The sequence below is a fragment of the Hordeum vulgare genome, chromosome 7H, assembly GCF_904849725.1.
Source record: "Hordeum vulgare subsp. vulgare chromosome 7H, MorexV3_pseudomolecules_assembly, whole genome shotgun sequence".
Lineage (NCBI taxonomy): Eukaryota > Viridiplantae > Streptophyta > Magnoliopsida > Poales > Poaceae > Hordeum > Hordeum vulgare.
The window spans coordinates 158,641,253-158,666,108 of record NC_058524.1 but is presented as its reverse complement, the minus strand read 5'-3'; the positions used below and the strand labels follow the sequence as shown (position 1 = coordinate 158,666,108).

Genomic DNA, 24,856 nt, shown 5'->3' with positions numbered 1-24,856 from the left:
GAAGAACGCCCGGATCAAGAGGTATGATACCTCCGATAAATTCTAAGCTTGCAAGATGGAGGAGAATTCGTCTGTCAGTGAACATGTGCTCAAAATGTCTGGGGTACTCAAACCGTCTAGCTGAGCCGGGGATTGAACTCCCGCAAGAGGCTATCACTGACAGAATTCTTCAATCACTGCCACCTAGCTATAAGAGCTTTGTGTTGAACTATAACATGCAAGGGATGAACAAGTCACCCGGCGAGTTATTCACGATGCTGAAAGTCGTAGAGTTAGAACTCCGGAAAGAGCATCAAGTGTTGATGGTCAATAAGACCACTGGTTTCAAGAGAAACGGCAAAGGCAAGAAGGGTAACTACAAGAAGAGCGGTAAGCGTGTTGTCAATCCGATGAAGAAACCCAAGGCTGGACCTAAGCCTAAAGCAGAGTGTTATTATTGCAAGGGACTGGGTCACTGGAAGCGCAACTGCCCCAAGTATTTGGCTGATAAGAAGGCGGCCAAGGAAAAATTAGGTATATTTGATATACATGTTATTGATGTGTACTTAACCAACTCTCGTAGTAGTGCCTGGGTATTCGATACCGGTTTTGTTGCTCATATTTGCAACTCGAAGCAGGAACTGCGGAATAAACGAAGGCTGGCGAAGGATGAAGTGACGATGCACGTGGTTAATGGTTTCAAGGTTGATGCAATCGCCGTCGGCACAGTCTCACTTCATTTACCATCAGGATTAGTTATGTACTTAAATAATTGTTATTTAGTGCCTGCATTAAGCATGAACATTATATCTCGATCTTGTTTATTGCGAGACGGTTACTAGTTTAAGTTAGAGAATAATGGTTGTTCTATTTCTATGAGTAATATATTTTATGGTCATGCACCCAATGTGAGAGGATTGTTCATATTGAATCTTGATAGCGATGATACACATATACATAACATTGAGACCAAAAGATGTAGAGTTAACAATGATAGCGCCATGTTTTTATGGCACTGCCGCTTAGGTCATATTGGTGTAAAGTGCATGAAGAAACTCCATTCCGATGGGCTTTTAGAGTCACTTGATTTTGAATCACTTGACACGTGTGAACCATGCCTCATGGGCAAGATGACTAAGACTCCGTTCTCCGAAACAATGGAGCGTGCAAGTGACTTGTTGGAGATCATACATACCGATGTGTGTGGTCCGATGAGTGTGGAGGCGCGCGGCGGATATCGTTATTTTCTCACCTTCACTGACGATTTGAGTAGGTATGGATATATCTACTTGATGAAGCACAAGTCTGAAACGTTTGAGAAGTTCAAGCAATTTTAGAGTGAAGTTGAAAATCATCGTAACAAGAAGATCAAGTTCCTACGTTCTGGTCGTGGGGGTGAATATCTGAGTTTTGAGTTTGGTTCTCACTTAAGACAATGTGGAATTGTTTCACAGTTGACACCGCCTGGAACACCACAGCGTAATGGTGTGTCCGAACATCGTAATCGTACTTTGTTAGAAATGGTGCGATCTATGATGTTTCTTACCGATTTGCCGTTATCGTTTTGGGGTTATACATTATAGATAGCTGCATTCACTTTAAATAGGGCACCATCAAAATCCGTTGAGACGACACCATACGAGCTGTGGTATGGAAAAAGACCAAAATTGTCGTTTCTTAAAGTTTGGGGATGTGATGCTTATGTCAAAAAACTTCAGCCTGAAAAGCTGGAACCCAAAGCGGAAAAGTGCGTCTTCATAGGTTACCCAAAGGAGACAGTTGGGTACACCTTCTATCTCAAATCCGAGGGCAAAGTATTTGTTGCTAAGAACGGAGCTTTTCTTGAGAAGGAGTTTCTCTCAAAAGAATTGAGTGGGAGGAAGATAGAACTTGATGAGGTTGTCGAACCTCTAATCCCTCTAGATGGTGGCGCAGGGCAGGGGGAAACCTCTGCCGAAGCGATGCCGGTTGAGGAAGAAGTTAATGATGATAATCATGAAACTTCGGATCAAGTTCCTATCGGACCTCGCAGGTCGACAAGATCACGTACTACTCCTGAGTGGTATGGTAATCCTCTTTTATCAATCATATTGTTAGACAACAATGAACCTGCAAATTATGAAGAAGCCATGAAGTCCGAGATAGGATCTATGTATGAAAACAAAGTGTGGACTTTGGAAGTATTACCTGAAGGCCGCAAGGCTATTTAGAACAAATGGATCTTTAAGAAGAAGACGGACGCGGACGGTAATGTGACCGTTTATAAAGCTGGACTTGTGGCAAAGGGTTTTTCACAAGTTCAAGAAGTTGACTACGATGATACGTTCTCACCGGTAGCGATGCTTAAGTCCGTCTGAATTATGTTAGCAATAGCTGCATTTTTTGATTATGAAATCCGGCAGATGGATGTCAAAACGGCGTTCCTTAACGGTTTTCTTAAGGAAGAGTTGTATCTGATGCAATCCGAAGGTTTTGTCGATCCAAAGAATGCTAACAAAGTGTGCAAGCTCCAGCGATCCATTTATGGATTGGTGCAAGCATCTCGGAGTTGGAATAAGCGCTTTGATGAGGTGATCAAAGCATTTGGGTTTATACAAGTGGTTGGAGAATCTTGTATTTACAAGAAAGTGAGTGGGAGCTCTGTGGCGTTTCTAATATTATATGTGGATGACATATTGCTGATTGGAAACAACGTGGAGTTTTTGAAGACCGTAAAGGATTACTTGAATAAAAGTTTCTCTATGAAGGACCTAGGAGAAGTGCTTACATTCTAGGCATTAAGATCTATAGGGATAGATCGAGACGCCTGATAGGACTTTCACAAAGCACATACCTTGATAAAGTTTTGAAGAAGTTCAAAATGGAACAGTCCAAGAAGGGGTTCTTGCCAGTGTTACAAGGTATAAAATTGAGTAAGACTCAGTGCCCAGCAACTGCTGAAGATAGAGAACAAATGAGTTCCGTCCCCTATGCTTCAGCCATTGGTTCTATCATGTATGCAATGCTGTGCACTAGAGCGGACGTCAGCTTGGCCATAAGTATGACAGGCGGGTTTCAAAGTAATCCAGGAGTGGATCACTAGACGGTGGTCAAGAATATTCTGAAGTACCTAAAAAGGACTAAGGAAATGTTTCTCGTTTATGGAGGTGATGAAGAGCTCGTCGTAAAGGGTTACGTCGAGGCAAGCTTTGACACTGATCCGGATGACTCTAAGTCTCAAACCGGATACGTATTTATTCTTAATGGGGGTGCGGTTAGCTGGTGCAGTTCCAAGCAAAGCGTCGTAGCAGATTCTACATGTGAAGCGGAGTACATGGTTGCCTCGGAGGCAGCTAAGGAGGGTGTCCGGATGAAGCGGTTCATGACGGATCTTGGAGTTGTGCCGAGCGCACTAAATCCAATAACTCTGTTCTGTGACAACACTGGTGTCATTGCTTTAGCAAAGGAACCAAGGTTTCACAAGAAGACCACGCACATCAAACGATGATTCAACCTCATCCGCGACTACGTCGAAGGAGAGGACGTAAATATTTGCAAAGTGCACACGGATGTGAATGTAGCAGATCCGCTAACTAAACCTCTTCCACGGGCAAAACATGATCAACACCAGAACTGTATGGGTGTTAGATTTATTACAATGTAAATCGCATGGCGATGTGAGGACTAGATTATTGACTCTAGTGCAAGTGGGAGATTGTTGGAAATATGGCCTAGAGGCAATGATAAAATAGTTATTATTATATTTCCTATTTCAAGATAATCGTTTATTATCCATGCTATAATTGTATTGAATGAAAACATAGATACATGTGTGGATACATAGACAAAACAATGTCCATAGCAAGCCTCTAGTTGGCTAGCCAGTTTATCAAGGATAGTCAAGGTTTTCTGACTATATGCAAGTGTTGTCACTTGATAACTGGATCACATCATTAGGAGAATCATGTGATGAACTAGACCCAAACTATGAACGTAGCATGTGATCGTGTCATTTTGTTGCTATTGTTTTCTGCGTGTCAATTATTTATTCCTATGACCATGAGATCATATAACTCACTGGCACTGGAGGAATACCTTGTGTGTATCAAACGTCACAACGTAACTGGGTGACTATAAAGGTGCTCTACAGGTATCTCCGAAGGTGTCTGTTAAGTTAGTATGGATCAAGACTGGGATTTGTCACTCCGTGTGACGGAGAGGTATCTCGGGGCCCACTCGGTAATAAAACCTCACAAACAAGCCTTGCAAGCAATGTGACTAAGTGTAAGTCACGAGATCTTGTATTACGGAACGAGTAAAGAGACTTGCCGGTAAGGAGATTGAAATAGGTATACGGATACCGACGATCGAATCTCGGGCAAGTAACATACCGAAGGACAAAGGGAATGACATACGGGATTATATGAATCCTTGGCACTGAGGTTCAACCGATAAGATCTTCGGAGAATATGTAGGATCCAATATGGGCATCTAGGTCCCGCTATTGGATATTGACCGAGGAGTGTCTCGGGTCATGTCTACATAGTTCTCGAACCCGCAGGGTCTGCACACTTAAGGTTCGATGATGTTTTAGTATAGTAGAGTTATATGTGTGGTTACCGAATGTTGTTCGGAGTCCCAGATGAGATCACGGACGTCACGAGGGTTTCCGGAATGGTCCATAAACGAAGATTGATATATAGGATGGTTTCATTTGGTCACGGGAAAGTTTCGGGCAATTCCGGCAGTGTACCGGGAGTGACGAATGGGTTCCTGGTATTCACCGGGAGGGGCCCACCCACCCGGGAGTGACCCCACTAACCCTAGGGTGGCGCACCAGCCCTTAGTGGGCTGGTGGAGCCAGCCCAAGAGGGCTATGGCGCCACAAGTGAAAAAAACCAAAGGAAAAAAAGGAAAGAGGGAGGTGGGAAGGAAGAGGAGGACTCCTCCTTCCCCAAACCGAATTGGAGAAGGAGTCCTCCTCTCCCTTCGGCCGATGCACCCTTGGGGTCCTTGAGCCCCAAGGCTAGCCCCTCCCCTCCTCCTATATATACTGGTGGTTTTAGGGGTTTTAAGACACAACTTTGCCATGTGCAACTCAAACCTATACCACATAGTTTTACCTCTAGATCGGATTTCTGCGAAGCTCGGGCGGAGCCCTGCAGGAGTAGATCATCATCACCACCGGAGCGCCATCACGCTGCCGGAGAACTCATCTACTTCTCCGTCTCTCTTGCTGGATCAAGAAGGCCGAGATCGTCATCGAGTTGTACGTGTGCTGAACGCGGAGGTGCCGTCCGTTCGGCGCTAGATCGAAACGGATCGTGGGACGACGGTGATTTGAATCACGAAGTTGTACCACTACATCAACCGCTTTCTTAACGCTTCCCGCTTAGCGATCTACAAGGGTACATAGATCTAATCTCCTCTCGTAGATGGACATCACCATGATAGATCTTCGTATGCGTAGGAAATTTTTTACCGTGTTTTTTAGACGAAAGTTATCAGGAGGGGGTATGCATGTTTTGGAACAACTTCTTTACCCCCACTCCGGGTCTAAGTTACCGTGTTAATGCGTGAGTTACCACGTATACAAATGCGTATAGTATCATGTTATTTATACATAAGTCATCCGGGGGTATGTCTTCAAACAACACCACACCCCTCTCGGGGTCAAAGTTATTTATTTGTGCATGAGTTATCAAGTCTATGGCACGTATATTATCATGTCATTTACACATGAGCTATATATCATGGTGTTTTTTAACATTTTTTCCAAATCATAAAGTTATCATGACTGGGCTAAGAAAGTTATCTGCTCTTCTATTTGCATAATACCATGCTAGTACACATGAGTTATTGAGAGTATTTTTCAATAATTTCATCCCTAAGTTAAAAATAGTGGCCACGTATGGGCTAAATAAATTGTCAACTCTGTTGTGCGCATATTACCGTGCAAGTACACATCAGTTATAGGGGTGTTTTACCAATAATTCTTTCTCCCGAGTCAAAAATAGTTACCACGCGGGACTAAGTAAGTTATCAGCTCTTTTGTGTGTACATTACCATGCTAATACACGAGTTATCAGCTCTATTTCAACAACACCCCATCCCTTGCTCAAAGTTATCACCATGTTTGTATGTAAGTTATCAGCCTTGTTGTGCGTAAACTATCATTATATTTACAAAAAAAGAAGTGATGAGGGTATGTTTCATCACCCCCATCCCCCTCCCCGGACTACGATGATGGAGTTTTCATATGTTAGTTATCCTGTATTTATATCGGACAACAATTGAGTCATACACATCTTTCATGAAAAGTAGGGCGTTCGACCATCAACTTTTCCGATACTAGAAAAAAGTTGACATGATAGTCAAATGCCAAGTTTTTGTTTCACTTGACAAAACACATGCACTGGTAAGTTTGACATTGGCCGCGTTGCTTTTTGCCTGATTCGATTTTGAGTTCAGTATGTGTGAAGTGTCAATTTTTATTTATAGAAAAATGGTCAAAAAAAATATTTTCTGCTTTTTGTACAACAACGTGACCTTGCTTAGTTGGTTGCTGCCTGTGTCGCCTCACAATGCCTACAGTCATGGGTTGAATCCCGTCTAATGCATGTGTATTTTCTTTTTCTCTGATGGTAGCGACGCGGGAACTCCTACCCTGAAGAGGGGGGGGGGGGGGGATCGGGGAACGGGGAATTGTAGCGACGCGGAAACTCGTACGAGGGATGGAATTTTTTTTGGAAAACATGGAACTTCAGCGAGGACGAGCGCGCCCCGCGCTATCTAGATCCGACCGTGAACAAAGCGTTCGGATCCGATCACAAAATCCGAACGTTTGGAAGTTACAAATTTCGTTTAATTGAACTTCTTTTTCGGGGAAATTTTAACCTTAAATCTAAGTTGCTGGTAGTAGATGTTTGTCATCATGTTGTTTCTAGACAATCTCTATGTGTTTTTTTCTTGTATTTGCTTATGTTGGGATGTGCACAGATATAATTTCCGCTATTTGTTTACATCGTGTTAGGCATTTTGATATATGATACTAGTAGAACATGGTACACCTGTGGTTAGCCTTGCAAGGGGCTGTGTGTTCGATCGGCGGCAACGACGCCATTAGAGTGCATGCACATGTGCATGCATAGGGCTTAATGACACCGGAGGCGGAGGTCAACCCAGGGCACGCAGCGGGATATGAGAATCGTGGATTAAACTAATCTCGCGCATTAAAGCGCGTTTGAAAAGGAGAGATCACACCCGTAGGTAGAGCATGCATGCTTCACTTGTAAGAAGAAGAGCACATATAGCTCCGCAGCAACCAGCTCGCTAGCCAGTCGATGAGAAGATCCTCCGATGGAGCTGGCGAAGATCGGAGCCAGCACGAGAGCGGCGGCAGCCGGATGCGAGATGAACCCGGCCGGGAGGAACGAGGGCAGTAAGAAGGCCATGAGCGGATGGGCGCTCGCGGCGTGGCTCCTGCTCCCTCTCGTCGTCCTCGTCGTGCTCAAGACCGATTGCCTGCCGCAGGTTACAGTACCACAACTCTGTAAGTCCTCCAAGCTACAGTGCGACAACTCTCTTGATCTCGCAGGATGATGTACTATATGCCTTCTTCTTCGATTCATCGTCCGTGTTTTTGTTTTCCTGTTCTCAATTTTGAGGGTGTGGTGTTCACGTACGAAACCTAGCCACGGGCTTGTATGCAGCTCTCCCGATGTGGGGTTGGATCTTTCCGCATTAACTGTTTGATCCGGAGAATATATGGTTTTCAATTTCCTGGAGGCAATTGATATACTACCTTAATTTCGTCTGATACGCGTATCAATGAGTAGAATTTCGTGTGTGATTTTGCCTTTACTGGTTTATTATTTGATACACATATGTGCTGCAGGGTTTGTGTGTTAGCTGAGCGTAAAAGAGGCCTCAGCGTAAAACGTGCCGATCAATCCAAATGGAAAAAATAATGTTAAAACCTTTTCGTCAAAATCTTGATCCATATGAGAATTGAGCCGTAACAATGATTTGTGTTAATACCATATTGAACCGTAACAAATAAGAATTGAGCTGTAACAATGACTTGTGCTAGTATCATATTTGTTGCAGCACGTAGCTATAGAGGAATAGAGATATTAATTAGTATCCCTCCGTTCTAAAATAAGTGTCGTAGAAGGAGGAGTACTATCAAATCGAGCCCTCCCTCACTTGAGGTTCGGTCACAATATCAATTAGCATTATACTAGTGATACTTTAAGCGCATCTCTCTAGAAATTGGGTTTTGACCTCGTTTTACTTCATCCATCCTGCAGCGCGTTGGTCTCAAGACTCTTTCAATCAATAATAATAGTATGTTTGTTATCGCAAACGTAAAACCACCATGTTTTGCAGTTACACAGTTCAGCATTACCCAACTTGCAGCAGATGGATCGGCTCACAATGTCACGTCTTCAGGTAAGCCTGCCTGCCTGCATGCATGCATGCCTAGCTTTAAAACTCTCGTTTACGGCAGGCACACGTCCAATTAAGCTGAAATCCTGGGAATTAACTTGGCCGCTACGTCCTCTCCTTGTCCCAGGCACAGAGAGTGCAACGCAGCGAGAAGCAGTCGACATAGCCAGGTTAAATGCCGCGCATGGTATGCCACAAAACTCACATTGTTTAACCTGGCTAGAGAAGCTTCATTTGTCTAATGAGATCATAGATTGGCGTTAACAACAATATGTGCCATGTGGTCGAACTTTCACCGAATTCAGATCCGGTCGTCGGAGCGCCAACTCCTGCCGCATCAAGTGACGAGACGGCCGCCGGCGTGGTCGATGCGTCAAGAGGTAATTAATTGGCCTTTCTCTGCAAAAAAATGGAGGTTAAACTAGCGTGTTCGGGAGTCAGGTTTGGCTCATGTGCAGTGCACGCGCCTGCTACACACACTATACTGCAAGCCAGAGCTAAGGAGTCAACGGTGATCCGGATCCACCGCCAAAAACAAATAAAAAAGAGCAGAATCGGTAGGATCCACATCTGGCGTTTTGTGCACATGTCAACCATGTTAAGCTCAACCATTTCTTCGTGGTGTGGTTTTACGAGTAGCATTTACAGCATTCCTTGTGTTTTTAGGTACGGTGTTGTAGTGAAGTTACTGAAGTAGAGCCTGGTTAATTAACATCTGATAATTAGTGAAGTAGAGCCTAGCTTTCGGGAAGCTGATACTGATCAAATCTAATTTGTTGCAGATCTCAAAAACCAAACGGGGTTGCTTGCCGTGAACGGGGAGAGAGACGGTTTTTGGGTAAATTCAGGTATAACAAAGCACTGCCTATTCAAGCACGCCATTTGCATTCATCATTTGGTTGTGGCACTCTGGCAGAGAACAAAAGAGAAGTTTTCGATTAATTGTGCCCATGCATGATACGCAGATGTGGCAGCACCAAGAAGCAAGCTAAGTTGCAACTTCAGCTTTTATCGCATGAACATCTGCGTTATGGAAGGCGACGTCCGTATGCACGGCAAGGCTGGCACCGTATACGTGGTCTCGGCGTCCGACGACAGCTACCGGCCGGAGAATGGGACGGTCACGATCCGCCCATACCCGCGCAAGTGGGAGAAACCGACGATGCAGATGGCCCGAGAGGTGACCATCCGCTCGAGCGGCCCGGGCGCCACGGACATGGCCCCGCCACCGTGCACGGCGACGCACGACGTCCCCGCGGTGGTCTTCTCCACCGGCGGCTACAGCAGCAACTTCTTCCACGCCGTGACGGACATCGTCATCCCTCTCTACAACACGGCGCGGGAGTACGACGGCCGCGTCCAGCTCGTGGTCACCGACTACAGCCGCAAATGGATCGCCAAGTACCGGCACGTCCTCGCCGCGCTCTCCGACTACCCGGCCATCGATTTCGACGCCGACGACACCGTGCGCTGCTTCCCGAAGGTGCACGTCGGCATCGAGAGCCATAAGGAGCTAGGGATCATCCCTGTTCTCTCCCACAAGGGCTACACGCTGATGGACTTCCGGGACTTCCTCCGGTCGGCCTACTCGCTGAAGCGTGCGTGGTCGACCCCCGTCAACCGGACCTCCGGCGGCCGGCCACGTCTCGTCATGCTGCTGCGGCGCCACTCGAGGGCGTTCACGAACGAGGCGGAGGCCGTCGCGGCCGCCGCGGAGGTCGGGTTCGAGGTGGTGGCCGCGGGGCCGGAGGCCGTGCGGGACATGGCGCAGTTCGCGGAGGTGGTGAACTCGTGCGACGTGATGGTGGGCGTGCACGGCGCCGGGCTCACCAACATGGTCTTCCTCCCGCACAACGGCACGGCGATGCAGATCATCCCGTGGGGGGAGATGAAGTGGGCGTGCTGGAGCATCTTCGGCGAGACGGTGCCCGACATGGGGCTCCGGTACGTCGAGTACGAGGCGACCGCCGAGGAGACAACGCTCAAGGACGTGTACCCGAGGGACCACCCCGTCTTCACAAACCCCATCTCCATACACAAACAGGGATTCGGCCAGCTGTGGAAGATTTTCCTCGATGGACAGAATGTCACCCTTGACATCAATCGCTTCAGAGGGGTCATGCAGCAAATCTACAAGGACGTCACCATTACATAGATGTAGAGTAGTGCGTACGTACGTCCGCCGGCCAACATGTTATGTATGCGCATCTGTGTGTAATTTTTTTATTCGCTGCTTCCTTTCTACTGGAGGGAGTACTTTTCAACTGAACATTATGAATAGTCACATAAAATGGTGATTAATTAGCTGAAATAAAATGACAAGGAAAATGACTAAAATCAACCGTTGACTTGTTCGCTCTATCCGCCGCCTCTCCCGCTTGAGAGCATTCAAAGTTGCCACCCGGATAGCAACCGACACCTCTGATGGTCCATCAGATTGGACGTCCACAACGTCAGATTGAACGGTTGGTTGGGCGGATGATTTTCAGGAGAAATCATTCGACTGATCCGTAGCAGCCGCCAAATGGTAAAGGTTTTGTGTGAATAACAAAAATACTTCACCCACTACCATAATTCAACCCATACTTCGGGCCCGATGAATAGTACCACGATTTCAAATAGAAAAGTAGTTCAAAAATTCTATTTTTTTATGGTGCAAGATGCTTTTGTGCGTGACTGTGCAATTTTTTATGAAGTTTTAACATTTGAGGAGCTCGTGGCAAAAAAGAGAAAATCAGGCTTGAACATTGCGATTCTCAAAAGTTGCTCATACATTCAAAATTTGTCTTTTTTGTCATGAGTTTCTCGAATATTCAAACTTAAAAAAACACGGAGTTCACCTAGAGAAACATCTTGCACCACATTTTTTTTTGAAATTTTTAAAAGGTTTTTTAATTTTAAATCACGGTATTATTCATGCCCGAGCTCATGTGAGCCCGGGAGCCAAATCGCTCCTCTCCACCTACTCGTGATTTACTCACTTTTCTTTCCCTAAATTCAACCGGGTCGGTCCCAAAAATGCTACGCCCACGGGCCATTCACGGAGTGTTACATGGTCCTTCCTAAAGTTCTCTCAACGCCCCCTATTTTCATCCGGATGGGGCCCAAACTCTCCCTTAATCCAATCAAAACATGCCAATTCCAAACCAGCCCGTAGACATCAAGTAATTGTCCTTGAATATAGCATTTCCTCGTTGATCGCCTTTCCCGATTTCCATCCAACCAAACAATCTGGCATCTCCAAGACGGACCCGCAAATCCCTCGCATCCGTGCGGTCAGCAGGAACCATCAAACAGGGAGCAGTCCAGACGCAATTTGTTATGTAAACTCGAGATAAAAGTGGGGGAGGTTCGCTGGAGTCCTGAGAAATGTCGCTATCCATCACCCCTCGCCCACCCAAAACCCTTCCCGGGTCCCGCGACTCCATCCTCCTCATTTTCCCTCCTTCCTTCTTTCTCTTGCCTTCGCTGCCGCTCCACCACCTCGGCAACCATGCCACATTGTTGTTGAAATTCAACGTCTACGTCACCCTCCAACACTCCAGCAGGGCTCCCCGCTGCTTCTTCTCTGCCTTTGTTCAGCTCCTGTCCTGTGATCGCCCCGCCAGGTACCATCCTCTACTGCTATTCTCACTATACTAGGCAACTATTCGATGAATTGCCGGAGCTGAAAATTGTTGGCCCTTCTTCTTCCTAGCAACGGATTCTGATTTAGATTATATATACGCGCATTATGTTGACTCGCGTGATGTCTCGTCGGACGAGGAGGACTACTCCGATGGGAAGGTGATGATGTAGGAGGTCCTTGAAGACGCGGAGGGTGTAGAGGAGCATGTTCTCAATTTCCAGGGCTCGATCAAGGGTTATTGAGTGCTCAACCGCAACAGGGTTTTCGAGTATCTGACACTGATGGTCGACTAGTTTGTCGACGTTTTTGGAAGCACATGATTGTCTTCGATCGTTTGTACTATGGTGTCTGGTCATACGATGACTACTTCATCCTGAAGACGGATGCCGTGGAAACGATTGGCTTCTCTCGTTACGGAAGTGCACACACACACACTCGATGCTTGCATATGGCACAACTGTTGATTCGTGGGGTGAGTACCTACAGATGTTCGAGAGCACCCGCGGAGATGCCATGGTTAGGTTTCCAACTTTCGTGGTCAATGTGTTTGTACTTCAGTACCCAACAGAACCAACTCTGCCAAACACCAAGAGGCTCTTGGGAATCTCAAAAGCAAGAGGGTGGCCATGTTTGCTTGGATCTGTTGATTGTATGCATTGAAAATGAAAGAACTACGTGAAGGCTTTACGAGGGCAATATCAAGGTCAAGTTAACAAGCCCACCATCAATCTTGAAGCAATTTCATTACATCATCTTTGGATTTGACATGATTTCTTTGGCAATGCCCGGGTCTCACAATGACATAAATGTGCTACAACGACCGCCTTTGTTTGCGAAGATGAATGAAGGAAAATCTCATCCTTGCCACTATACTTTGAATGGACATGAGTACGACACGAGTTACTATCTGATTGACGATATCTGCGAATGGGCGGCGCCAAGGTGAACCGGGGCGCTAGGGCGAGGCACACCGTGGCCGGAGACGGCTCGCCCGGACGGAAGAAAAAAAGGGAAAAAATGAGCTATAGTAAAATATAATTTCATTTCCGGGGTCTGTTATGTCCGGTGTAATTTTGCACCGTAAAAACGGTTTATAGTGCCCTCTATACGCGTTTTTAAGGATCGGTCTTTACGGAGTCAGCTAAAAATGCTCTTAGGATGCCGACTCAGCCCCGGTTTCCTATTTGGCGCGCATGACGCGTCGTATCGACCTCATTCGCAGCCCCTCGCGAACTGGGGGCATTTGTATGGGCCAAACCATTTTTAAAATTACTTTGCTTTCGTGTTTTCGTTCTTTAACTCTTTTCTCTTTTCTGTTTTTATTTTTACTTTTACTTTTTCTTTATATTTAATTTTAAGTTTCCCTTTTGCTATTTTTTGTTCTTTACTTTAATTTTTTAGGACAATTTTATTAATTGAATTCAAAATATTTTCATCACTGTAAAAAATCATAAATTCAAAAATGTTCATCAAATTTAAATTATGTTCATTCCATTTAGGAAATGTTCATCAAATTCCAAAATGGTTCATAAAATTAAAAATAATTGATTCTAAAAATGTTCATCAAATACAAATTTGTTCATCCATTTAAAAATATATATTTCTTGAATATAAATTGTGTTCATCAAATTTGAAGGTAGTCCATCAAATACACAAAAAGTAGTCATCAGTACAAAAAAAGGTGAATAAATATTTTCATCAAAATAAAAATATGTTCACCAAAATTCAAAATATATCTATTCTTTTTGAAATCATGAAAATTTATGAATTCGGGAACACTTTCTGAATTCAGTGAACATTTTTATGAATCCGTTAATGTATTTTCGAGTCAATTGTTTCTACAAAATTTTAAAAATAAAACAGAAAACACATCGCGCCCCCACATGTGCCGGCCCAGAAGGCCGTGTGGGTTGCATGGAGGTAAGCGCGCATCGGTGGGAGCTCCTATTAGTGGCACCTACAATGCCCAGCAATAGGCCGCGGCCTATAAACAAAATCGCTCAGGGTTTAATTGGATTGCCGTTTTCCACAGTTTTACACCTATAAAAGATACATACCTCAATAGGTTGTTTTCATTTCCAGTTGGAAATCACACATGGCTCGCGATATACACTTGTAAAAGTAATACAGGTGTATAAATTTACCCCTATTCCAAGCGAGGCCTCACGGTTTGCTATCGCGCGCATAGCAGATTTTTTTTTCAACTGTGCTGCGCTATTGGTTTTGGAAAAAGACCGGCTCCGGTTTTTACAATTTTGGATATGTTGTGTAAATAAAAAATTTCATAGATTGACCAAAAAATCTAAAAAAAGGGTTCATCAATTTACAAAAAAACTGCACAAATCTGAACAAAGTTTATCAATTGTGAAAACAGTTCATTGGATTTGATACAAAGTTCAGTGATTTTGAAAAGCGTTCATTGAATTTGCAAAAATGTGTATGTGTTTTCAAAATATGTTCAACAAATTTGAAAAAAAGCTCCAGAAAAATTTAAAGGGTTACCAGATTTGAAAAAAGAGTAAAAAAAATGAAACAAAAAAAGAAAAACAAAAAACATGAAAATCCAGTCCTGAAAAAACCTAAAAAAACAAAATGTTTCCAGAAGCTTCACGAAACTGGAAAAACCTCCCTCCCACTAAAACTTAGATGGGCGTCCATTTCTGAATGCACATTAACCAGCGCCGAATAATATTTTCCCGCGTCCACTCCCTGGCGCGTGTGGGCCACATAGGAAATATTTGCGGGATCTCTATCTACGGAGCTCCTATGCGCCGCATTATGCAAGTAGCTGCTCAACGCACACAGATGCAGCGATCAGGGCCGGCTAGCATTTTCGTTTTCTGCTATTTATTTCGTTTTTTAAGTATTTTGATTTCATTTTCCATATCTTTCTTGTTCTTCAAAATTTCATTTTTTGTCAAAATTTCGAAAAAATATTTAGTAGCTCAAAAAATGTTGCTATTATTTTTTTATTCACAAATTTAAAAAATGTTGGCATATTTAAAAAACTTGTTGACATTTCATCAAGGATTCATAAAATAGAAAAATGTTCAGGACTTTCAAAAAATGGTCGGTATGTAAGAAAAATGTCCGTGTTTTCCAATTCTTCGGGGACTATCATAAAATGTCTTCTTGATTTTAAATTTCGGACATATTTTATAAAAGAGATTTTTTAATATAATTCCTGGACACTTTTTGAAACACAAACATTTTTATGAAAATTTTGAACAAATTTAGAGAGTGAGACTAACTTTTTAAACACAAACATTTTGTGAAAATCGTGGTTATTTTTTCAAAAAGATAAAAAAATTGAAACACAAATATTTTTATTAAATCATGATTTTTTTGCTGAAAAACGAAAAACATGTTCTTAAATACATGAATTTCTTTCAAAATATGGATAATTTAGAAAAATTGTACATTTTTTGAATGAGAGAACCATTTTTGAAACACTAACATTTTTTAAAATATGAACTCATTATAAAAGCAAGAATATTTTTTGAAATTCCTAATTATTTTTTAAAGCACGAGCATTGAAATCTATATTTTAAAAAATCTCATAACACGAGAATATTTTTTGAAATTCAAAACAAAAATTAGAAAATGTTAAACAAAAGGAATAGGAAAAGGGAAATAGAAAATATTATTTGAAAGACAGTGTTAAAAACGAAAAAAAAACAATAACATTTTTTGAATATGTTGTACATTGTTTGAAAGTAATTGAACAAGTTTTCAAAATCCCGAACATTTTTTGAAGTCATGAATATTTTTTTAAATGGAAATCATTTGAAATGTAGATCATTTTCTAAAAGCAAGGAAAAAAAATTCAAACTTGAACTTATTTTTAAAAATATAAAATAAACTTGAAAAAAGGAAAAATAACAAAACACAATAAGAAAATAAGAAAAAGAAGAAAAAGAAACAGAAAAACGAAAAAAGGGTAAAATAACCAAAACAAACCAGTTCAGGGAACCTTCAAAATCGGTGACTAAGCGAGCTGGACCGGCCGAATAGAATCGGGTGTGTGCGGCGCCTAGATATCTCGCCGCATAATGTGATGAATAGGGTATTCCCTCTATTTGGTGTTTCAGTGCCCACTGTAAACCATTTTGCCAAATATTATTATTTTTATTTCTGAATCGCGAAAATGAAATTGTGTGCGATGGGATTCAAACCAGAAACCTCTGGTGTTCTCGGTTAACTTATATAACACCTGATATAGCACACATTACATGGGAACTTTCTCCGTTTGTAGCTTTTTATTTTACATCCATTTCCATTTCCATTTTATTTATTTTCTTTCTTTTAATTTTCATTTATTTTATTTTTCCTTTTAAATTTTTCTATTTGTTTTCCTACTTATTTCCATTTTCTTTCCTTTTTCCTTTCCTTTTCATTCCTTTTTATATTTTTCCTTTTGTTGTTCTTTTTTTCTATTTTTAAATTCGTGAACTATTTTAAAAATCCGTGAACTTTCATCAAATCAATGAACTTTTTCCAGTTTTTATGAAAAGTAACGAGCGCTGGTGAAGTATAATTTTTATAAATGGGATGAACATGTTTTGGAATTTGTAAACATTTTTAAATACATGAATATGTTTTCACATTGCACAAACACTTACTAAAAATGCATGGCATTTTTTGAAATGCGTGAACATTTCAAACATGTTTTTGAATGATATATATATTTATATTTATAAGCCATAGAAATATGTTTTTAACAGGCCATGAAACATTTCTTATTTGTTAATATAATGTTTTCATTCCACAAATGTAAATAAAAGTAAAATAACAAAAATAGACAAAGGCAATAAGAAAAAAAAAGCGAGGGCTCCTACGTGGTGGGCCAACTCATTAAGGGAGTCCTTGTGGCCGAGGAGAAGCGGTTGAGAAAAAATGTTGCCTAATTTTTACTGTCTCTCTTTCTATTTTCTAAACAAAATCTATTATAAAAATTCATCGAAAGTATAAAGCATCTCAAACATATTAAAAATTATATCGAGATTTTGAGACCATCAAACAATCACTACTATCGCCGTAACAAACAACCGAGGTTTCGTTGTTCCCGCTTCCTTACATGAGCCAGCTTGACCCGGTCGATGACATCTGAAAAGTCTCCATGCACGTGTCCCTAAGGAGTAGCGCCCTTAAGCTGCAGTCGTCGTCATGACCCTTGCATAGATATGAAGCTTACATCAAATCTCGCCACACAATGAAAAACCATAACTCATCACTGAAATTAAAAAAACGACAGAAATCTACCTAGAAACTCAAACATACGTAACTCGAGAAGGATTGTAGCCCAGGAAAAATAACTCAGAGATGAAGCGTCGCCATCCGCCTGAGCATCGCATCGGGATTTGTTCCTTCTCCATCGTCGACCGTCGGAGGGACAGGTAGAAGGGAGGCGAATCCACAAGCTCGTTGAAGAAGTCTGAAGGAAAGAGTTCGCTCTAACCGTATAGAATTAGCAAGTTTGTTCACCATGACCCAGACACCACATTCCGTAAACCCAATCCGTGAGAGGAACTCTCTGCAGACGAAGCATTACTCCACACGAACCAAGCGCAGCGGACAGTCAACGAGGCCGACTGGGATACAAACAAAAACCGGTCGACCTTATGCTTAGCAAACCCGTCTGCTGTCATACCAACAGTTCTTGAACATGACCTGTCCGCGGGCACTGCTGTTACCCCGGAAACAGAAGCGGAGTATCATACTACGAGTCAGTAACAAACAAGGGCCAATGAACTGCAAACCGGGGCCGTTGATAGGCTGCTGCAGTGTCGAGGTCCACCGCCCGCTGGGAGACGTGACGTGCAGAATGGGAGAGCTAGCTAGCTAGCCAGCAAGGCAGCAACGCATGATAGTCAGGTTTGATGCCCCCTCTCGCCGCCAGCGGCACGTTCCGTGGAATAATCAGACTAGTTTTTTTTTAGGTGCTACTCAAGCCAGTTAGAACCACATGGAAATCGCCACCCTCTGCCTGGCTTCCTGCATAAATACGTCCGCGGCGCAGACATTACCCGTCGCGTAAGGCGAGCCTCTTGCACACAGACGAAAGAAGGCAGAGCGGGAGGGAGGGAGGGAAACGATCGTCGCGAGCGCTTCGACGGCAGCATGACCGCCGACCCTTCGTCGTCGTCGTCGACGGCCGGGGCGCCGTCGGTGAAGGGCGTGGCGAGGACGCTGTCCCAGCACCACCGCGCCGTCGTCGGCTTCCTCTTCGGCTTCTTCGTCATCCTCGTGCTCTACACCACGGCGTCCGGCCAGTTCGGGACGACCAACACCATCGGTTAGTAGCAGTAGCAACCTTCGTTCTACTCCTATACAAGTTACCTGCATGCGGTTCTCCATGCTTATTTACCGGGGTAACGTCCTCGACGTTTCTCTTCACCCTGGTCATACTTTTTTTTTTGCATAGACACCCTGGTCATACTAGAGCGTACACTTTTTACTGCTTCCTTTACGTACTCCACTTTTTTTTTTTTTTTTTGCGTATACTTTATGTACTCCACTATAGTTGAAGAATATTGCATCAGATTTCTGTTCACAACTTGATGGCCAAACCCGGCTATATCCTCCTCTTTTTGCTTCCCTTGACCCCAATGGGAGACTCGGTGACGTATGGAATTCTCCTTCATGACTTGTTCTGCTCTACAAAATTAAGAAAACAGTGGAAAACCAGTCACCTTTCTTTTTCAGGAGAATGACGCTTCTTCCTCGGAAGTATTCAAACGATACGTATGCAACCATAGTTTCCATCCAAATTATTGTGCTGCATTAATTGTTCTACCACTACATATAGATATAGCCAAGCCACATTTCCTCGACAATTAATTGTCACCTCCCCTGCAATCCGCTCCAAATCCATACTCACCAACTACACTAAATTATACTAGAAGAATCACTCAATAGTATTTCTGGCAGACTCGTAACGGGACCACACACATATCAAAATATGTAACGCATATATATTTACATTATTTGCAAATTTTGACCATACTTCCTCCGTTCATAAATATACGTTGTTTTGAATATTTTAATATAAACTATATACGGACTGAAATGAGTGAAGAAACACACTAAAACGCCTCTATATATCTAATTCAATTTAGGGAGAAAAAATTCTTATATTTGTGAACGGAGGGTGTACTAGCTATTCTACTTCCTCCATTTTTAAATATAAGTTTTTTTAGACATTTCATTAGAAGACTACGTAAATCTATATTTCAAAATATTTTTATAACTTTATATATATGCATTGGTATGTAATCCCTTGTGAAACCTTTAAAAAGCTTTATATTCAAAAACGGAGGGAGTAGTATGCATGTGGAATGTCAAAGCATGTGCTTGATATCTCCAGGTTGTCACGCTTACCATACAACACAACCAGCTAATTTTGCCTGTATATCTACGTTCTTGCAGTCGCCCTGCGGTCCACGCCGGCCGAACAGAATGCCAGGACTTCCCCTCCTCCTCCAGCGTCGACACCAACGTCGTCGGCGCCAAATAATATTTCCACCCAAGGTATATTACGACTACGCGTCCGGTGACGTATCTTTACATTCTGATTTAGCGCAATCATCGCTACCCTGTTAACTATAATCAAATGTTGTGAAGTCGTTGTTAGTGTGCTCTGGAGTTTGTTTTTTGGGGTAAACAAACTGTGCTGAGCATCGGGTCCTGACAAATGGCGAAACCGAACTGCGCTTGGCCCACGGCGCGCACATGTACGTAGATACGTCAGGGTGCCGCGTCGTGATCAGCGGCTTAATAATGGCCTAATAGTAAACGATGGGGATGTGTGTCTACGTGTAGCACGGGGATTAGGTAGCACATAGTATAGCTTCAAATAAAAAATGGTAGCACATAGTATGTGTAGGAAGGATCATAGTACTGTACGCTTTTAGAGAGGGAATACGATTATACGTACCTACTTTTCTTAGAGAGAGCGCGTGTGCATACTTGACTACTTGTTACTAGTTGATTGTTAGGCGGTTTTGTGTGCGCACACATGCATGTATCTACTTCAACTCTTTGTTACACCAAGCTACGTTTGAAAATATAGCAAGTTTTTTTTTTGAAATTAAGAAAATATAGCAAGTTGGTACATATATGTAACGTTTATTCAAGTGATTACACTTGACAGCCGCAGTCGGCGAAGCAATTCTTGCTTCGATAGCATGCTTTATATATAGTGTACTCGAATATCTAAGGCCACGTAATTCTGCGTAATTTGCATTTGCTTTTGTTGATGTATACCTAACATTGACAGCTGCGGTACGTGACATGGAAAAAGGCAAGAAGGACGAGGCAGCCAAGACGACGGGAGAAGTACGCATCCGAGACAAGAACGTAGCACCTGGAACCGACATGAACAACAAGACTGCAGGTAATACTTCGACCTTTCACTGCCTAACTCGTCCTTGTTGGCATACTGTAATTATTTTGTTGATTGAGTACTCTCTAGTCTCTCTTGAGGTTGATTTACTGATGATTGACTGGCTGTGATTTAATCAATTCAGATAGCGTGCAAGCGAATAGGACAGGCCAGTCAGGCCAGACGGTAAATGATGCTAGTGACAGGATGGAGGAAGAGCTCATCCGGCAGGAGCTAGGTCAAGACGGCGACAAGAATGAGAGCAACGTCAAGCAGCTGGGTTAGTTACCAGAAAATTTCACTTCCATTCCTATATGCAGTCAATATTCGTGATCTGAATCAGTGAGACGGTAAAACGTCGGCCGCGCATGCATGCAGGTGCCCCGCCCAAGCCCGTCTGCGACCTGTCCGACCCCAGGTATGACATCTGCGAGATCTCCGGCGACGCCCGGGCCATCGGCGGCAACCGTACCGTCCTGTATGTGCCGCCCGCCGGCGAGCGTCGGGCCGACGGCCAGGAATGGGCCATCAAGGACCAGTCCCGCAAGTACCTGGAGTATATCGACAAGGTGACGGTGAAGACCCTGAGCGCCGCCCAGTCCCTGGTGGCGCCCGAGTGCACCTCCCGGCACGCCGTCCCAGCCGTCGTATTCGCCATGAACGGGCTCACGTCCAACCCATGGCACGACTTCAGCGACGTGATCGTCCCGCTCTTCATCACCGCCCGCGCCTACGACGGCGAGGTCCAGTTCCTCGTCACCGACCTCCAGCCGTGGTTCGTGGACAAGTACCGTCTCATCCTCGCCAACCTGTCCCGCTACGACATCGTCGACTTCAACAAGGACGCCGGCGTCCGGTGCCACCCGCGCATCGTCGTCGGCCTCCGCAGCCACCGCGACCTCGGCATCGACCCGGCCCGCACGCCGCGCAACTACACGCTGCTGGACTTCCGCATGTACATCCGGGACATCTTCTCGCTGCCGCCCGACGGCCTTGGCATCCCGTACAAGCAAAAGCAGGAGGCCAACAGGAACGCGACTGCCGGCACGGAGAAACGGAAGCCGCGGCTGATGCTCATCAACCGTGGCCGGAACAGGAAGTTCGTCAACATTCCGGAGATCTCCGCGGCGGTGGAGGCAGCCGGGTTCGAGGTGGTGGTCGTGGAGCCGCGGCGTGACCTGAGGCTGGAGGAGTTCTCCAAGGCGGTGGACTCGTGCGACGTGCTCATGGGCGCGCACGGGGCCGGGCTCACCAACTTCTTCTTCCTCCGCACCAACGCGACGATGCTGCAGGTGGTGCCGTGGGGCCACATGGAGCACTCGGCCATGATATTCTACGGCGTGCAGGCCAAGGAGATGAGGCTGAGGGACGTCGAGTACAGCATCACCGCCGAGGAGAGCACGCTCTATGACAAGTACGGCAAAGACCACCCGGCGGTGAGCGACCCGGAGTCGATACATAAGCAGGGGTGGCAGCTGGGCATGAAGTACTACTGGCTGGAGCAGGACATCAGGCTCAACGTCACCAGATTTGCTCCCACGCTGCACCGGGTGCTTCGGACGGCCGAGGAATAGAGGATAGGAAATAATCCTATATACTCATAGGTTACAAGAAGAACAGCACATATTTTTCTTCATTTTTAAGACCGTAACCTCTGCGTACTGGTAATATGTTGGTGTAATGAGCTTGAAGCTTCTGGAACGAAGCACTCCGCAAAAGCAGTGCAGAAAATCAGGGAATGATATAGCATGAGAATGAACTTTACTGAAGATTTTAAAACTGTTTAATTTTAAGAGAAACCCAATTTGTATGCTTCAACTTATGGCCGAGGTTAAACCGCGTCGCTTTGTGCCGTTGTTCTTCCTCCCGAGGATGTTGCCATGGAGCTTAGGTGTCCTAGTATTCACAAAGGTAAAAAAAAACAGGTTTTCTAGGACGTGGTGTGGCGTTGTCTTCAGCCTTTGTTGTATTTTTGTCAGCAACATAGTCATGTGCGTTCAAGTTGTCAGGTTATTCTGGAATCTGCTTTGTAAGGGGGTTACACACTATCTTATATCGTTTAATTATGTACTTTAATTTATGTGTTATTTATAAAACAGGGCGAATGCCTATTTCATGAACTTACAAACGAGTTTGGTTTGCAACCATGGTATCAAAGTTGGTTCCTCCAAATTCCGATACCATTAATTTTTGCAGGATGAAACGGGCATCTACGTCGCTATTAAGGCGGCTCACGGGAAAATCCTAGTTATTGTCGTCCCTATCACCTCCTCCCGCATCTCCAGCACCCCCTCGCCCAACCCTTGGTCGGCGATGAGAAGGTTGACATATCACATAAGGGGTGATCCGGTCGGTGTGGCATGTCGTTGGCGACAGATCTCGGGCGTCGAGCCAGCAACCCCAACAGCCCGTGGTGGTGGTCGTGTTGTGGTGGCTGCGTAGGTAGTTGATATGTCTCATATGTTCTACTTTTCTGAACAGTTTTGCATATCTTGTGTTCTCAAAACTTGCTCTAATGAATAAACTGATAAGGATTGTTGATGTTTTCAAGGACATTTGTATGCTATTTATTTGTGTACAAAGTCATGAGAAAAAATTATTACAAAAATACTAGAGTCATATGGAGATCAAGTGGGCTATAGAGGACATGTAGGTAGGCCAGGAGAACCCACGAGGACATGTAGGTAGGCCTGGTGACCTGGGAAACCTTGGTTAGGAGCCCGAATCCATTTGGGACCTAGTACCCCTAGTTATATGTAAACGTGAAAAGATTGCTCATATTTATCAATGTTTTTTTTCTCGAGGTGAAGACAACTGCCACTACTGATCTCTTCCCGGAGGGCTACTGGAGGACAAACCCTAGCCTCCAAAGAGGGGGAAACCTCACCATAGACTCCATCATGGACACCATGCTCTCCCCAACCATGTGTGAGCAATCCGTTCTAGGAATATGTGATGGATCAGAATTGGATGAGATACATTATGTAATAGACTTAAGATTGATGGTGGAACCATCCTTAGTGATATGACTGTTCGAGAGTTTATGTTGGTATGACTTTGTTGTGCACAATGCTTACTAGGGGTGTGCTTGGTAGGCTGCTTTATCCCCAGCCAGCCCTAGGGAACCAACTTTGGCTCATTGGATGTATGTGAGCATTGTTTGGCTTGCATAGCGGGAAATTTAAAGCACCTTCAGACCAGGCCCGCGTGGAACGACCCAATGTGTCATTTTCACTTAGTCAAGCTCTCGACGTGCACGGAGGGGGATGCAACATCAAGCTCGTGCGAGCAGGGAGATGACATGTATTGTGTCACCTCCCGCCAATTGTATTGCCCTATCTAGTCCCCTTCTGCCCAGCGTCCAAACCCGAACACCCCCCTTCAAGATCTCCATCATGTGTGGCTTCTTCCCCATTTAACAAGTAAGCGACACATCTTTTGTGGTTCACGGTGGCCAGTGGCCGTGATCCTTTTTCCTCCTATTCTTAGAGGTGTTCAATGCATTCTCCTTGATCCTCCAATGGTTGTAAGTTTGACCTTAGATCTGTGAGCATGTGGTAAGAGTAGATCTGCAAGTAGTATGGTAGGCTATGCAAACATTGCTTTAGCATATTGTGTGAGGATGTGGTAAATCAACTAATAGTGGTGTCACTTTGTAGCATGGTAGGTTTTTCTTATCGACATTGATGATGTTCATGTTGTTGTGATAGATGTAATTGCTTTACATGTCGGTTTCATAGTTAATGTGGTAGATGTGGTACTATGTTGAGCTTGAAGATCAAAACATGTACTATGTTGAGCTCAAAACTATCTTAAGGTCAACTCCTCCTTAGATGGTTTTTTATCTACAAGTAAGTTAGAGAATTCATGTTGTCAAACTAGTTATCATATATGAGACTTTTCTATAAGGCCTGCAAGCAGGTTCAGGTGGAAGCAGGAAAGGAATATTCATCAATAAAATTAGGTAGAGAGGATGTATGTGGGGCTATTACCCATCTGGGATTATGAACCTGTGTAAAACCATTATGTCACCATCATCATTGACGAGATCTGACGTGGTTGTACATTAGGGGTAGTCCTACAGACCTGCATCCCTATGCTTGCCTAGGACCCTAAATGGACATCAGCATCCCAAAAGCAACCGGTGCAGTCATGACCTCACTCGGGTGAGTATATCTTCACTCGGCCCGCACAAGGTCACTCGGATCATCTCGTGTCAGTCGGATGTACCCTGACACTCGGACTGCAGCAAGGCGTGGACAACGAAGGGACTGCAACAGCTACAGACTTAAACTATCACATGAAGTGCAGTGAGTACGTGCGTTACCAGTAACGCTGGAGTTAGAGCTGTCGTTTCAAGTAACTTTTGTAGTTATTAGCATTAATTCACCCTTGTAATGAGGCCCGACCAGTCGTGGCGCACTCTATATAAGCCA

At 44.1% G+C, this 24,856-nt stretch overlaps 2 protein-coding genes across 4 annotated transcripts; both read left to right on the top strand.

Annotated features, from left to right (window-relative positions):
• Window positions 1-7,182: 7,182 nt before the first annotated feature.
• Window positions 7,183-10,750, top strand: LOC123410031 (alpha-1,3-arabinosyltransferase XAT3-like). Of its 2 annotated transcripts, XM_045102906.1 has the most exons (6): window positions 7,183-7,510; window positions 8,350-8,412; window positions 8,537-8,596; window positions 8,715-8,789; window positions 9,192-9,257; window positions 9,375-10,750. In XM_045102906.1, exons 1-6 carry the CDS (start codon window positions 7,318-7,320, stop codon window positions 10,562-10,564), a joined length of 1,647 nt encoding a protein of 548 aa, XP_044958841.1. In that variant the 5' UTR covers window positions 7,183-7,317; the 3' UTR covers window positions 10,565-10,750. The 2 variants fall into 2 exon arrangements, with proteins under 2 accessions (XP_044958841.1, XP_044958842.1); XM_045102907.1 differs by lacking the exons at window positions 7,183-7,510; window positions 8,350-8,412; window positions 8,537-8,596; window positions 8,715-8,789 and adding an exon at window positions 8,798-8,966.
• A 7,135-nt stretch (window positions 10,751-17,885) lies between these two features.
• On the top strand, window positions 17,886-22,199 carry LOC123412225 (beta-1,2-xylosyltransferase XYXT1-like). Of its 2 annotated transcripts, none has more exons than XM_045105166.1 (6): window positions 17,886-17,911; window positions 17,977-18,332; window positions 19,466-19,567; window positions 20,340-20,432; window positions 20,566-20,700; window positions 20,799-22,199. In XM_045105166.1, the coding sequence occupies exons 1-6, from the start codon at window positions 17,901-17,903 to the stop codon at window positions 21,992-21,994; spliced, it is 1,893 nt and encodes a 630-aa protein (XP_044961101.1). In that variant the 5' UTR covers window positions 17,886-17,900; the 3' UTR covers window positions 21,995-22,199. The 2 variants fall into 2 exon arrangements, with proteins under 2 accessions (XP_044961101.1, XP_044961100.1); XM_045105165.1 differs by having other exon boundaries at window positions 20,316-20,432.
• The last annotated feature ends 2,657 nt before the right edge of the window (window positions 22,200-24,856 follow it).

What these genes read in the sequence shown, in the direction of transcription:
- LOC123410031 (XM_045102906.1), top strand. Translation starts at nt 7,318, where the DNA reads ATGGAGCTGGCGAAGATCGGAGCCAGCACGAGAGCGGCGGCAGCCGGA. An exon ending in TCACAATGTCACGTCTTCAG is followed by an intron (nt 8,413 to 8,536) that starts GTAAGCCTGCCT and finishes TCCTTGTCCCAG; the next exon opens with GCACAGAGAGTGCAACGCAG. An exon ending in CGTGGTCGATGCGTCAAGAG is followed by an intron (nt 8,790 to 9,191) that starts GTAATTAATTGG and finishes AATTTGTTGCAG; the next exon opens with ATCTCAAAAACCAAACGGGG.
- LOC123412225 (XM_045105165.1), top strand. An exon ending in AAATAATATTTCCACCCAAG is followed by an intron (nt 19,568 to 20,315) that starts GTATATTACGAC and finishes TAACATTGACAG; the next exon opens with CTGCGGTACGTGACATGGAA. An exon ending in CATGAACAACAAGACTGCAG is followed by an intron (nt 20,433 to 20,565) that starts GTAATACTTCGA and finishes TAATCAATTCAG; the next exon opens with ATAGCGTGCAAGCGAATAGG.